Source organism: Hemitrygon akajei, chromosome 15 (genome assembly GCF_048418815.1).
Source record: "Hemitrygon akajei chromosome 15, sHemAka1.3, whole genome shotgun sequence".
Lineage (NCBI taxonomy): Eukaryota > Metazoa > Chordata > Chondrichthyes > Myliobatiformes > Dasyatidae > Hemitrygon > Hemitrygon akajei.
Genome location: NC_133138.1, coordinates 38,960,146 through 38,976,496, shown reverse-complemented (window position 1 = coordinate 38,976,496; position 16,351 = coordinate 38,960,146). Strand labels below are relative to the sequence as shown.

At 42.2% G+C, this 16,351-nt stretch overlaps 1 protein-coding gene across 1 annotated transcript in view; it reads left to right on the top strand.

Moving 5' to 3' along the window:
* The window catches only part of LOC140739553 (protocadherin Fat 4-like), a 290,758-nt gene that overhangs the window by 46,840 nt on the left and 227,567 nt on the right, over positions 1 to 16,351 (top strand). Inside the window, exon 7 of the mRNA XM_073067948.1 lies at positions 1,492 to 3,942. Coding sequence (XP_072924049.1) covers positions 1,492 to 3,942 — 2,451 coding nt within the window. The remainder of the gene's footprint in view (positions 1 to 1,491; positions 3,943 to 16,351) is intronic.

Sequence of the window (16,351 nt, the reverse complement as noted above, 5' to 3'; positions counted from 1 at the left end):
CATTTACTGCAGAGATGAGGTCACTGAAGTTGGAGGAACAACACCATATATTCTGTCTGGGTAGTCCCAACCTGACGGCATGAACATCGATTTCTCAATCCTGGTAGTTGCTCCTCCCCATCGCTATTCCCCATTCCCATTTCCCTCTCTCACCCGATAACTTTACTCGCCCATCACCTTCCTCTGGTGCTCCTCACTTCTTCCTTTTCTTCTGTGGTCTTCTATCCACTCCGATCAGATTCTTCCTTCTCCAGCCCTTTATATTTTACACCATTCAGCTTCCCAACCGATTTCAACCCCCTCCCCACCCCGTTTTACCTATCATCTACCACCTTGTACCTCTTCCACCCCTCTTCCCATCTTCTTGCACTGACTTGTCATCCCTCTTTTTTTCCAGTCCTGATGAAGGGTCTCGTCCCGAAACGTCGATTGTTTGTTCTTTTTAAAAGATGCTGCCTGGCCTGCTCAGTTCCTCCAACATTTTGTGTGTTGTTTGGAATTCCTGCAGATAATCGTGTGCCTATGAGAACATCTAACGCGCTGGTTACTTAAATCATGGTGCTATTGTCTCAACAAGGACAAATCCATGCTCGGAAGTAACTTTCAAAATAATAAACTACGATCTGCAGAATAATGGAGCAACACGCATAACGCTGAAGGAAAAACTAGGATCATCGTTCGCAGTCAGTAACATGCAAATGAAAGGGGGATATGCTGCAACTTCTCAGCAGGTGGAGACAGAAACACGATTAACGTTTCAAGTAGATGACCTTTTATCTAGATTCCGTTTTCTACTCAATGTTCAACAAAACTCAGGCGTTAACTCTGTTTTTTCTTCTTTGATATGTTTCCCAGTGCTGAGTATTTTCCACATTCCTTTGTTTTGATTTAAAATGTCCGCTTTTTCTTCTTTCTTAGCCTTGTAACAAGCATTAAACAAACTTCTTTAAAACTGTGCGGCCAGATTAATGAGTGTTATCCACGTTATCGGAAAAAGTGTGATTTCTCTTCATAGAATAGAATATAAAGTTTCGGAAAAGAAGTTATAGTGCAGCTGATTTCGTATTAGCGTATTAGATCATGTATTTTGGGGGTTGCCCAAGTTTGGATTTATGTCAAAGGCATTGCTACCAGACCAGATTCACTATACATCGTTTGCATTTCATTGATATGCGTTATGCTTTAAGAAGTGTTATCTGTAGTTTTTGGATTAGACTCTTTGTGTCGCTATCTACCAATAAGGAGATGAAAAATGAAGTGAGATCCATCAACCTCCTCCAGCAGTGTATACACAGGGAAGAAGGAAGACGGGGGAAACCAGTCACCCAGATTGCAGTCGTCTCTCAGCCATCTTTATTCCTCGTTGCGGAAAGACATACTGCTGGAGGAGGTTGTGATATTTTTTACATCGTTTTCATTTGGAATTTTCACCGAGACAGGTGGCTCGAGCGTTATCTCCTGTATGCATTTAGACTGCATTATCAATGAAAGGACATTTTCACACAGATAATGCAAACGTGGTTTGTCGCTGTACTGCTTCATGCCTGGGAATTCGTATCTGGCCAGATTCATTACTCGATTCCAGAAGAATTAGAAAAAGGCGCGTTTGTCGGTAATATCGCGAAGGATGTTGGATTGGAAGTAAGTGAATTGTCCCGGCGCAAATTCCGGATCATGACAGCAACAAAGAAGCGGTATTTCGAAGTAAATTCAGACGATGGCGTTTTATTTGTTAATGACAAGATTGACAGGGAGCAGCTGTGTAGTCAAAGTCTGACTTGTTCTCAAAATGTCGAGGTTGTCATAGAAAACCCTTTGAATCTGTACCGTGCTGAGGTTGAAATACAAGATATCAATGATAATTCTCCCACTTTTCCGCAAAGTGAGATGCGGCTGGAGATTGTTGAGTCAACGCCTCCGGGTATTCGCCTACCGCTTCAGAGTGCGCAAGATCTCGATGTGGGTACAAATTCTATTCGCGCTTATGTGCTCAGTCCGAATGACCACTTCAAGTTGGACGTTCAGAACATCAGCGATGGAACGAAAACTGTATATCTGTTACTTAATAATTACTTGGACAGAGAAAAGCAGGTGACTCATAACTTAGTTCTCACTGCCCTGGATGGTGGGATTCCTGAGCGATCAGGTACCGTCCGAATTATTATCACCGTGCTTGATGTCAACGACAACGTGCCTGTATTTGATAAGCCAGTTTACCGAGTGAAAGTGATTGAAAATGAAATCATCAACACTTTAGTTATTAAGCTGAACGCTACGGATTTGGACGAAGGTACAAATGCTGATATAATCTATTCTTTCAGCAGCTCCACTCCTCAGAGAGTACGTGAACTGTTTAGCGTTGAGCAGCTTACAGGAGAGATCAGGGTTCAAGGGGTGCTGGATTATGAGGAAAGCAATGTGTACGAGGTGAGCATAGTAGCTAGAGACAAAAGCCCTACCTTTTTACCTGTGTATTGTAAAGTTATTGTGGAGATTCAGGATGTGAATGACATCCAACCGGAGATAGCGTTGATGTCTGTGCTTGAAGCGTTACCTGAAAACGCCACAACTGGAACAATGATCGCTGTGCTTAGCGTAACCGACCCCGAATCTGGGGCGAACGGCAACACTCGTTGTCTCATTCCGAAACATCTCCCGTTCGAGCTCAAATCAGCTTTTAAGAACACTTATCTGATTGTCACTTCCGGTCTGTTGGACAGAGAAACTGTTCCCCAGTACAAAATTAACGTTACTTGCTTCGATGCTGGTTCTCCTCAGCTCTCGGTTAATAAAGTCATACCGCTGGAGATTTCTGACATTAATGACAATGCTCCACATTTCCTGACGTCATCATACACTGCATACGTAATGGAAAATAACACACCAGGAGCATCAATCTGCTCCGTGACCGCCTTTGATTCAGATCGCGGTCAAAATTCAGATGTTTCTTATTCGATTATGGAGAGTCAAACTCAAGGATTGCCGGCCACGTCTATTGTATCCATTAACTCAGCAAATGGTATAATTTTCTCGCAGCGTTCCTTTGATTACGAACAGTTTAAAAACTTTCAAATCCAAGTACAAGCTCGAGATGCTGGAGTCCCCTCCCTCAGCAGTAGTGTTATGGTAAATGTTGTCATACTCGACCAGAACGACAATTCTCCAGTAATCGAGTCTACTCGGACAGAAAATGAAACTGTGCCTCGGTCTGCGTATCCAGGGTACCTTGTGACAAAAGTGGTTGCAACGGATGCAGATTCTGGACAGAATGCAAGACTCTCTTACTATTTGATCCACGCGACTGATATGAGTCTTTTTATTATAAATTCGGGAGAAATCAAAACGAAACGCTTCATTGACAGCCGTGACTCTACTACTCAGGTCTGTGTGGTCTTGGTGAAAGACAATGGGCACCCGTCCCTATCTAGCACTGCCACAATCACAGTGCTATTAGTAGATAGCAATGCTGACATTACTTCAGAATTTCATAATCTGTCTGAAAACAATGAGCATTCCTCCAATTTGGCCATGTACATCATTATATCGTTAGGGTCAACGTCGTTCATCCTTCTGTTAATAATCATTTTCCTTGTTACAAGTATATGCCTCAACAGCGATGAAAGCGATCATAATTATTCCTTGAATGACCACTACCTTGGACGTGAGATTTCGAACCATGCACCAAAATCTAAAGCACGTTTTCAAATCGACACCGATGTTCAATTAAAGCCAGCTGCTAGGGTTCTGGAAGTAAGTGGAAATGGATCACTGTCTGGAACACACTGCTATCAAGTTCGCCCAGCAACTGAACAGGAAAGAAACGCCTGCTTCTTTCATTCCCCTTCCAGTTCTATGGCGCGCAGAAGCGATATAAAGAACGCCGAGATATTTTTATCAGATTATAATCAGCGGACGAAACGAAGCCCTCGAACTTCCAAAGAGGTGAGTGAAATTCGTAAGGACTCAAGCCAGCGATATACCCACTAATGCGTGAAATAACTTGCGGGAGATTGCAAATTTTTCTCAGCTCTGATACACCATTCGCCGCTATTGGGGGGAAACGAATCAACGATAATTGTCAGGAACACTGCGTACGCAGGGCTATTTGCATTCCCAGCGATTCCTCCCATCCGTCCAACAATCTCTCCGACTCCCAACCTGCAGGCAGGAGGTACCGCAGCATTATGATAAGAACTATTAGAATAAGATATAGCTTTATCCCCGTGTCATAAGACTGTTGAACTCTCTGCCACCACCCAGGTCTCATCACGCATGAAGAACTAGTAGCTTTATACTATCTACTTTTTAACCTGTGTCGTAAATGCACCTTATTATTTGTTAATTTACTCGTGATTATATTATCTTCTGGGTTATGTGTGCGTTACATGTACAGTGTGGTGCACTTTTGTCCAGAGGAACTTTGTTCAGGTTGGCGGCACATTTGTGCACAGTAGAATGAAAATAAACTGAACTAGGAATTCAAATTGGACTTGAAAGGGGGGTAACTAGGAGTGATCAGTTAACTTTGTAAGGTGTAGAAAAGGATATCTGTGAAACATAGCAAGTACAAGATACCATCTCTATAAGACATAGGTGCAGAATTTGGTCACTTGCCCCATCGAGTCTGCTCCATCAAATGGATGATCCAATTTTCCTTCTCAGTAGCAGACTCCTCTTCTCCATGTATCCCTTCATGCCCTGACCAGTCAAGAACCTATGCCTTAAATGTACATAAATACTTGGCCTCCAAAGCTGCACGTGTCAAAGATTTCCACAGATTCACCATGCTCTAGCTAAAGAAGTTTCTTCTCATCTCCATTCAAAAAGTATGGACCACTATTCTGAGGCAAGGTCCTCTGGTCTTTGACTCTCCCACCATATAAGGCATTGTCTCCATAGCCACTCTATCAAGGCCTTTCAATATTGGATAGATTTCAATAAGGACTCTCCTCATACTTCTGAATTCCAGTGAATACAGAACCAGAGCCATCAAACGCTCTTGATATGGCAAGCCATTTAATCCTTCAATTATCTTTGTGAACCTCCTTTGAAATCCCTCCAGTTTCAGCACATCTTTTCTAAGATAAGGAGCTCAAAATTACTCACAATACAGTACTACAAATGACACCTCACCAGTGCTTTATAAAGTCTCAACATTACATCCTTGCTTTTATATTCTAGTGCTCTTGAAATGAATACTATCATTGCATTTGCCTTCCTCACCACAGACTCAGACAAAAAATTAACCCTACAAGAATCCAACATAAGGACTCCCAAGTCCTGCTGTGCCTCAGTTTTTGTCCTTTCTCTCCATTTAGAAAACGGTGAACCCCTCAACTCTACCAAAGTACATGACCATACACTTCCAGGCACTGTCTTCTATCTACCACATATGTGGTAATTCTCCTAATATTCCTATCCATCTGTAGCCTCTCTACTTCCTCAAAATTGCCTGGCCCTCCACCTGTCTTCATATCATCTTCAGAGCTTGCAACAAACCCATCAATTCCATCATCCAAATCATTGACATATCATGTAAAATGAAGAGGTCCCAACACAATCATTTGTGGAATAACACTAGGCACCCGGTGTCAAACATTTTCCAGAAATTCCTGGAATTTTTTTCCAAGAAAATTCAAAGCTATGGATTCTGGAGCTTTTTGAGGACATAAAAGGGAAATAGATTTGACTGGCACAGAGGAGGAATTGGGGATTGGGACAGATCAACCATGACTATACCAAATATCAGAAAGGGTTTGTAGGGCTGAGTGACCTATTTTGCTCGTATTTCATCTGTTATTAGGGTCTTCCTACGTTTTATTCTGCATATTTGTATTTTACCCTCAAGTTTCCACGGTTTGGGTAAAGGAAAGTAAGGGGTGATAGATCCGTGGCCTAGGGTAGCAGGAGATGAGTGATACAGCTCTCGTTACATGCACATGCAGGTCAATTCTTTGAGTGATTACCGAGAAGTTTGAAGTTAATAACTCATCTTATTCTACCTTGGGCCACGAATGTATCAATCACCCCTGATGAGTTATTAATTGACGAGTGATTGTCTTCAAACTTTCTGCATAATCACTCGAAGAGTTGAGCTGCATGTGCATGTAACGAGATCTGTATAACTCATCTCCTGCTACCATAGGCCATGAACTTATCTATCACCCGTGCTGTGGACACTTCCAGGAGGTCCAAGATCCATATGCTTCACGACCGCTAGACTAAGTGTGTAAATGTAGGAGGGGACTATGTTGAAAAATAAATGTGCTAGGCTTTCTAAAATTGACTCCTTCTACCTTAGGCCACAAACTTATCAATTACCCCTCATATTTGTGCTTGGCAGCTTTGAATTGCAATTAAATGACGTCAATGTGCTTCATAAAATCAAAAATGGAACAATCCGTGTTTTATCATTGCCTTTCGTCTACGTGTCTTATTATTTACAATAGGATCCATGTAAACTGAGGAAGTGGGCAAACATTTGTCAGAAGGAGTTTTATTCAGACAAGATAAACTTGATAAGCTTAAGCAGGGTGGGACGGAATTGGTGAATGATGGAGTTGTGAAGAGTACTTGGAACACAGAACAGTTCCTCAAAAGAGGCAATTCTCATCAGGATGGCGAAGAAGGCATTTAGCATCATTACCTTTGTCAATCAGGGCACTGAAAAACAGAAGTTGTGCCATCTGTTTCACGAAAATATAAGTTGTTTGGGAAACCACAGTAATACTGTAATTCTGGTCGCCCAGATATAAGAAAGATGCCATTCAGCAGGAAAGAGTGCATGAAATATTCACAAGGATCGCCTGTAGTTATAAAGAGTTATAAGACCATAGGACCAAAAGATATAGGAGCAAAATTAGGTCATTGTGCCCATGGAGTTTGCTTTGCCATTTCATCGTGTCTGATCTATTTCCCTCTCAGCCCCAGTCACCTGCTTTCTCCACGTATCCCTTTATGCTCTGACTAATCAAAAATCTATCACCCTCTGCCTTAATTATACATGTTGACAGCCTCCATAGCTGCCTGTGACAATGAATCCCACAGATTCACCACTCTCTACCTAAAGAAATTCCTCCTCATCTCCATTCTAAATGGATGCCCCTCTATTCTGAGTCTGTGTCTTCTGATCATAGAGTCCCAAACCGTAGGAAACATCCTCTTCATATCGCTTCTATCGATGCCTTTCAACATTCGATAGATTTCAGTGCTATCCCCTCTCATTCGTCTGAATTCCTGTGAGTGCAGACCGAGAGCAATCAAACGCACCTCATATGCTAAGCTGTTCAATCCCGTGATTATTTTCTTGAAACTCCTTCGAAACCTCTTCGATGTCAGCACATCCCCTTTTTAGAGAAGGGGCCCAGAACTGCTCACAGTACTCCAAGTGAGGCCTCACCAGTGCTTTATAAAGCCTCAACATTACATATTTGCTTTTATATTCTAGTCCTTTCAAAATAACTGAAAACCTTGCATTTGCTTTCCTTTCCGTTGACTCAACTGGTAAATTAACCTTCAGGGACTCCTACATGAGGACTCCTAAGTCCCTTTGCTTTAGTTCCTCGGAGTGTCATTGACTGATGATGAGTGATTCTGTGGAACATATAGTCTGATCATGGTTGTCTTTTTTTCTTGGGCTATCAAAGTCCAAAACTGCAGGACAGAGATTGGAGATGATATACAAAACATTGAATAGACATCAGAATAGAAGTTTTCTCACACAGAGCTTGGTGCAACGACCTGTGGAAAAAGCTGCAGAGATGGGTCCAAAGCCAAAAAGACACTTAGACGGAGGGTATAGCCCAAATGCAGGCAAGTGGGCTAGCTAGGACAAACATCTTCGTGGGTATGGAGGAGATGGGCCTTACAGTGTGCTTTCTGTGCTCTGACCCTTTGACGACACTGTGTAAAGTTTTTGTCTCTGTTCTGAAATAAATTTATGTTTTTTTGTAGTCAATACAATGTAGACTAACTAGATAAATTTCTGGGATAAGGTGATTGTCTTATAAATAAATACGAAGGAAAAATTGTCTTCATTCAGTGATGGGGATTAACTGAGAAGTGATCAAAGACTCTTTCCTCAACCTGAATATTGTCTTTTTTTTTAAATCTCAGGACAGTATCAATGTAGCAAATCATTCTGACTTTGACACAATATGTAACCAACTCCTGGTCATCTCCTCATCACTTGTAACTCGACTACACTTGGATTCCAAATGAGCCTTTCTTAAATTTCTGTAAGCACAATATATAATTGGTGAGATATAGCTTTGCCTTCTCGTGTGGGTTAGCCTCTAAGCCCAGCAGAACTGTTTCTACTGACAGGAGAAGGGGTGAAGGTGAATCTTGGCTCCTTCAAACCAGTGCTTCGGGTAGTTGGAGCTTGTCAGCCTGGGAAGGCAGTCCATCTAAGAGAGGGAAAACTCTGATTTCAAACCTCCGCTGCCTTACGACCATACCCATTCATGGGAAAGGCTTCAGGGGTAAAGCCAGAGGGCAAATCCAGAGCTGGAGTCCCTGAGGCAGTCCGACATTGCCTAAACCATGTTCTGGCAACTCCGGCAATGACACCAGTGCCAAGTTGTATCGGCCCCTGCCCTTACCTTGGACAACATCGGTGGCATGGAGAGGAGAGACTTGCTGCATGGACAATTGCCGGTCTTCCGTACAACCCTGCCCAGGTCTGCGCCCTGGAAACCTTCCAGGCACAGATCCATGATCTCGTGAGACTAACAGATGCCACCACCAGCCTTGCGAGCCTCGATTAATCACTTCCTCACCTGCAGTGATATAGGTTATTAGACTATATTATGTTTTATATATAATTTGATAATATTCCACGTGATAGGCTGACAAAGAATTTTAGATTCCACCGAATCCAAAAAGAGCTAGCTAACTGAATACACAATTGCCTTGCTGGTAAGATGCAGAGGATAATAGATAGATAGATAGATACTTTATTCATCCCCATGGGGAAATTCAACTTTTTTTTCCTATGTCCCATACACTTGTTGTAGCAAAACTAATTACATACAATACTTAACTCAGTAAAAAATATGATATGCATCTAAATCACTATCTCAAAAAGCATTAATAATAGCTTTTAAAAAGTTCTTAAGTCCTGGCGGTTGAATTGTAAAGGTAATGGTAGAAGGAAAGCTATAGGTCCGTGACTAGTGGTGTTCCCCAGTGTTCGTTCTGGGCCATTACTATTTGTCATCTATATCAATCAATTCAATGAAAATGCACAAACTGTGGTTAATAATTTTGCAGATTACACCAATATTGTTGATGTTGTAGACAGTGCAGATGGTTATCAATGTTTTAAGAGGTATCTTAAGCAGCTGGGTTATTGAGCCGAAGATTGTTAAATGGAGCTTGATTTGGATAAATGAGAAGTGTTTTATTTTAGGTAAAATAAATGTGGCAGGACGGTCATTGTAAAAGTTAATTGGTGTGCTGTAGAACAAAGGGACCTAAGAACAAAAGTACATAGTTCTTTGAAAGTTGCACCACAGGTAGAAAGTGTGCTGAAGACTACTTTTGGGGCCCTGAACCACAACAGTCAATGTATCATGCATTGAAGTGGAGATGCTACATTGTACTTGTTCAAGACTTTGGTAAAGTTTCATTCGGAATATTGCTTTCAGTTCTGGTCAGTCTGCAGTAAGAAAGATACTATTAATCTGCCAATTGTCAGAGGAAATTTAATTGGATCTTCCTGGATTTCGAGGAGAGGAGTTATAGAGAGAGGTTGAGCAGAATGGGAATTTAAACATTGGACCATAGGAGAATGTGTCAGCTTAATGAGGTGTATCATATCATGAGGCCATAAGACAATAAGACATAGGAGCATAATTAGGTCATTCAGCCCATCAAGTCTGCTCCACCATTCCATCATGGCTGATCCCAGATCCTACTCAACCCTATACACCCACCATCTCACCATATCCTTTGATCTCCTGGCCAATCAGGAAATGATCAAATTTCACCTAACATATACCCACCGATTTGATCTCCCCTGCAGTCTCTCGGAGAGCATTCCACAGACTTACTACGCTCAGGCTAAAAAAAAAATTCCTCCTTACCTCTAAAAGGTCACCCTTCAACTTTGAGGCTGTGCCCTCTAGTTCTGGATACCCACATCATAGGATACATCCTCTCAATGTCCGCCTGATCTAATCCTTTCCACATTCAGTGGGTTGCAATGAGATCACCCCACATTCCTTTAAATTGCAGGTAGTACAGGCCCAAAGCTGCCCTATATGTTAACCCCTTCATTTCTGGAACCATCCTTCTGAATCCCCTCTTGACTCTCTCCAATGACATCACATGTGTGCAGGAAGTGTGTCCAGCTGCAGCTTCTGGCAGACCGCATTGAGCATCTGGAGCTGTGATTGGATTCATAGTGGAGCATCCGCGATGCTGAGAAAGTCGTGAACAGCACGTTTAGTGAGTTGGCCACACCGCAGGTAAAGGCTACACAGATAGAAAGGGAAGGGGTGGCCACTAGACAGCATAGCAGTAGGCAGGTAGTGCAGGAGTCCCCTGAGGTCATCTCCCTCCTAAACAGATATACTGTTTTGGATACTGTTGGAGGAGATGTCTCATCAGGGGAAGGCAGCAGCAGCTGAGTTCATTGCACCATGGGTGGCTCTGCGGCACAGGAGGGAAGGAAAAGGAGTGGGAGAGCTATAGTGATAGGGGATTCGATTGTAAGGGGAATAGATAGGCATTTCTGCGGCCGCAAACGAGACTCCAGGATGGTATGTTGCCTCCCTGGTGCAAGGGTCAAGGATGTCTCTGAGCGACTGCAGGACATTCTGGAATGGGAGCGTGAACAGCCAGTGGTCGTGGTGCACGTAGGTACCAACGATATAGGTAAAAAATGGGATCAGGTCCTACAAGGTGAATTTAGGGAGTTAGGAGATAAACTAAACAGTAGGACCACAAAGGTAATAATCTCTGAATTACTACCGGTGCCACATGATAGTCAGAGTAGAAATAGGAGGATATTTCAGATGAATACGTGGCTTGAAAAATGGTGCAAGGGGGAGGGATTCAAATTTCTGGGGCATTGGAACCAGTTCTGGGGGAAGTGGGACCGGTATAAACAGGACGGTCTGCACCTGGGCTGGACTGGAACCAATGTCCTAGGGGGAGCGTTTGCTACTGCTGTTCAGGGGGATTTAAACTAATGTGGCAGGGGGTTGGGAACAAGTGCAGAGAGACAGAGGGGTGTAAAATGAGGGTAGAAGCAAAAAGTAGTAAGGTGAAAAGTAAAAGTGGCAGGCAGGCAAATCCAGGGCAAAAATCAAAAAGGGCCACTTTTCGACATAATTGTATAAGGGCTAAGAGTGTTGTAAAAACAAGCCTGAGGGCTTTGTGTGTCAATGCGAGGAGCATTCGTAACAAGGTGGATGAATTGAATGTGCAGATAGTTATTAATGAATATGATATAGTTGGGATCACAGAGACATGGCTCCAGGGTGACCAAGGATGGGAGCTCAACATCCAGGGATATTCAATATTCAGGAGGGATAGACAGGAAAGAAAAGGAGGTGGGGTAGCATTGCTGGTTAGAGAGGAGAGTAACACAATAGAAAGGAAGGACATTAGCCTGGAGGTTGTGGAATCGATATGGGTAGAGCTGCATAACACTAAGGGGCAGAAAACACTGGTGGGAGTTGTGTACAGGCCACCTAACAGTAGTAGTGAGGTTAGGGATGGAATTAAACAGGAAATTAGAAATGCGTGCAATAAAGGAACCGTAGTTATAATGGGTGACTTCAATCTACATATAGATTGGGTGAACCAAATTGGTAAGGGTGCTGAGGAACAGGATTTCATGGAATGTATGCGGGATGGTTTTCTGAACCAACATGTCGAGGAACCAACTAGAGAGCAGGCCATTCTAGATTGGGTATTGAGCAATGAGGAAGCGTTAGTTAGCAATCTTGTCGTGCGAGGCCCCTTGGGTAAGAGTGACCATAATATGGTGGAATTCTTCATTAAGATGGAGAGTGACGTAGTTAATTCAGAAACAAAGGTTCTGAACTTAAAGAAGGGTAACTTTGAAAGTATGAAATGTGAATTAGCTAAGATAGACTGGCAAATGATACTTAAAGGGTTGACGGTGGATATGCAATGGCAAGCATTTAAAGATCGCATGGATGAACTACAACAATTGTTCATCCCAGTTTGGCAAAAGAATAAACCAGGGAAGGTAGTGCACCCATGGCGGACAAGGGAAATTAGGGATAGTATCAAGTCCAAAGAAGAAACATAAATTAGCAAAAAAAAGCAGCACACCTGAGGACTGGAAGAAATTCAGAGACCAGCAGAGGAGGACAAAGGGCTTAATTAGGAAAGGGAAAAAAGATTATGAGAGAAAGCTGGCAGGGAACATAAAAACTGACTGTAAAAGCTTTTATAGATATGTGAAAAGAAAAAGATTGGTCAAGACAAATGTAGGTCCCTTACAGTCAGAAACAGGTGAATTGATCATAGGGAACAAAGACATGGCAGACCAATTGAATAACTACTTTGGTTCTGTCTTCACTAAGGAGGACATAAAAAATCTTCTGGAAATAGTAAGGGACTGAGGGTCCAGTGAGATGGAGGAACTGAGGGAAATACATGTTAGTAGGGAAGTGGTGTTAGGTAAATTGAAGGGATTAAAGGCAGATAAATCCCCAGGGCCAGATGGTCTGCATCCCAGAGTGCTTAAGGAAGTAGCCCAAGAAATAGCGGATGCATGAGTGATAATTTTTCAAAACACCTTAGATTCTGGATTAGTTCCTGAGGATTGTAGAGTGGCTGATGTAACCCCACTTTTTAAAAAAGGAGGGAGAGAAAAACGGGGGAATTATAGACCGGTGAGTCTGACATTGGTGCTGAGGAAAATGCTAGAGTCGGTTATCAAAGATGTGATAACAGCACGTTTGGAAAGAGGTGAAATCATCGGACAAAGTCAGCATGGATTTGTGAAAGGAAAATCATGTCTGACGAATCTTATAGAATTTTTTGAAGATGTAACTAGTAGAGTGGATAGGGGAGAGCCAGTGGATGTGGTATATTTAGACTTTCAAAAGGCTTTTGACAAGGTCCCACACAGGAGATTAGTGTGCAAACTTAAAGCACACGGTATTGGGAGTATGGTATTGATGTGGATAGAGAATTGGTTGGCAGACAGGAAGCAAAGAGTGGGAGTAAACGGGAGCTTTTCAGAATGGCAGGCAGTGACTAGTGGGGTACCGCAAGGCTCAGTGCTGGGACCCCAGTTGTTTACAATATATATTAATGATTTAGATGAGGGAATTAAATGCAGCTTCTCCAAGTTTGCGGATGGCACGAAGCTGGGCGGCGGTGTTAGCTATGAGGAGGATGCTAAGAGGATGCAGGGTGACTTGGATTGGTTAGGTAAGTGGGCAAATTCATGGCAGATGCAATTTAATGTGGATAAATGTGAGGTTATCCACTTTGTTTGCAAGAACAGGAAAACAGATTATTATCTGAACGGTGGCCGATTAGGAAAAGGGGAGTTGCAACAAGACCTGGGTGTCATTGTACCCCAGTCATTGAAGGTGGGCATGCAGATACAGCAGGCGGTGAAAAAGGCAAATGGTATGTTGGCATTCATAGCAAAAGGATTTGATACAGGAGCAGGGAGGTTCTACTGCAATTGTACAAGGCCTTGGTGAGACTGCACCTAGAGTATTGTGTGCAGTTTTGGTCCCCTAATCTGAGGAAAGACAATCTTGCCATAGAGGGAGTACAAAGAAGGTTCACCAGATTGATTCCTGGGATGGCCGGACTTCCATATGAAGAAAGACTGGATTGACTAGGCTTATACTCACTAGAATTTAGAAGATTGAGGGGGGATCATATTGAAACATATAAAATTCTAAAGGGATTGGACAGGCTAGATGTAGGAAGATTGTTTCCAATGTTGGGGGAGTCCAGAACGAGGAGTCACAGTTTAAGGATAAAGGGGAAGCCTTTTAGGACCGAGATGAGGAAAAATTTCTTCACACAGAGAGTGGTGAATCTGTGGAATTCTCTGCAACAGGAAGCAGTTGAGGCCAGTTCATTGGCTATATTTAAGAGGAAGTTAGATATGGCCCTTGTGGCTAAAGGGATCGGGGGTATGGAGAGAAAGCAGGTACAGGGTTATGAGTTGGATGATCAGCCATGATCATACTGAATGGCGGTGTAGGCTCAAAGGGCCAAATGGCCTACTCCTGCACCTATTTTCTATATTTCCATGTTTCTATATTTCTATTCTTTCAGAGATAGCGTGCCCAAAACTGTTGACAATACTCTAAGTGTGGCGTGACTAGTGCCTTATAAAGGGTCAGCATTATGTCCTTGCTTTTATATTCCATTCCTCTTGAAATAAATGCCAACATTGTATTTGCCTTCTTTACCGCAGACTCAACCAGTAAATTAACCATCGAGGAGTCTTGCATGAGGACTTCGAAGTCCCTCTGGGCCTTTGATGTTTGAACATTCTCCCCATTTATATAATAGTCCGGACTATTGTTCCTTTTACCAAAATGCATTATCATACATTTTCCAGCACAGGATTCCATCTGCCACTTTTTTGCCCATTCTTCCAATCTGTCTAAGTCCTGCTGCAATCGCATTGCTTCCTCAGGACTACCTGCACTGCCCCCCCAACCCATCTTCATATCATCCGCAAACTTTGCCACAGAACAACTCATTCCATTATCTAAATCATTCACAAACACTGTGAATAACAGGGGTCCCAATACTGACCCTTGAGGAGCACTACTAGTCACCGGGGCATGAGGTGCATGGATAGAGTGACAATGCAGTCTGTTTTTCTCTCGGGTTGGAGAATCATGAACTGAGGGATATTGATAGGCTGAAGCAGAGAGGAAAGAAATTTAATAGAATACCAAGCGGCACGTTTTAAACCAGTACGTCAAATGAACTGCCAGAGGAACTAGTTGTGGCAGGTGTATAAAGAAAGTGTAAATGCATTTGGACAGGTACATGGATAGGAAAGGTTTAGAAGGACATGAACCAAATGCAGACAAATCAGCCTAGCTTAGATGGGAATTCTTATCCACATAGACAGTTGGGACTGTGGGCCCATTTCCGTGCTGGATGACTCCATTACTTTACATAGGTACATTCTTGATGATGAGAGTAAAGGATTATCAGGACAAAATGAGTGTACAAAGTTGATGTTGGGATCAAAGCAACTGTAATCTTATTGAATGGCAGGAAAATGTGGAATGAATGAGTGACCTATTGCTCTCCAAATTTAGGTATACAGTACTCAGATCTGGTGTAGTACTGCCATGCTTGTCCATACGAACGTTGATCTTGTCATGAAAATTAGAAGGACATTTCTATGGTTTATTTATTTGTTTGGTTGGTTGGTTGTATGTGGCTTTATAATAATATGGCGTGTCTTTACGTGTCTTTTTGAGTGAGCATATTTACCAGCTCCAATTTTATTAACTATAAACTGCTTCAAAGGCTCATCTGTTCTGATAAGGAGGGAAATTACACTCACATATTTACCTTTCATTATAGCTTGTCGGGGCATTCCAAAGAATGTACTTCAGCAGAAAATGACCGAAAGTAAATGGCTGATCATGTAGCTCATTATGTCTCGAAATTCTCCCTGAGTGCACACTGTCAATTCAAGTTAAGTTTGCACAGACGGGTACTTAATGAGCAGTGATTCTAGTGGATCTTTTATTTTACAGCCACATGTTAGAACATAAGCCAACATAAAGCAAGTACTGCTGACTAATCAAGTATGTTTGGTTTAAAGTGTTCTACAGATCAGTGCATAGGCAACCTAAGACACAGTCAACAATTAAATGCAAAGAAAGTGGATCACTTAAAAAAATGAATATCATTCCAGACCTTTCCCAGATATGCTAAAAGGACTGGAATCAGTTATTCCTATGATATAACAGGTACACTCGTTAACTAATATAAAGCTTGAAAATCTCAGCATGATAAGCAGCATCTATAGAAAGAGAAATAGTCAGCAATTCAGGCATAAGACTGGTCATCATGTATCTAACGATCTGCTTCAGACAATAGCAGGATGTTCTTTGCTAGTCTTTGCTTGTGTGTACTTTTTCATTGATTTTATTATATTTCTTAGTTTTACTGTGAATGGTTGCAAGAAAGTGAATCTCAGGGTGATACTTTGTTCATTTATTTATTTTATTCCTTTGCACTTTTAACTTTGATATTAGGTATCTTTTAGACCCTTCAGCAGAGTTAAGGGGGGGGGGAACAAAAAGAAAGGTAATCCTAAATTGAAGAGAGAGTGCAGTGGAGATAGATGTAAAGCAAA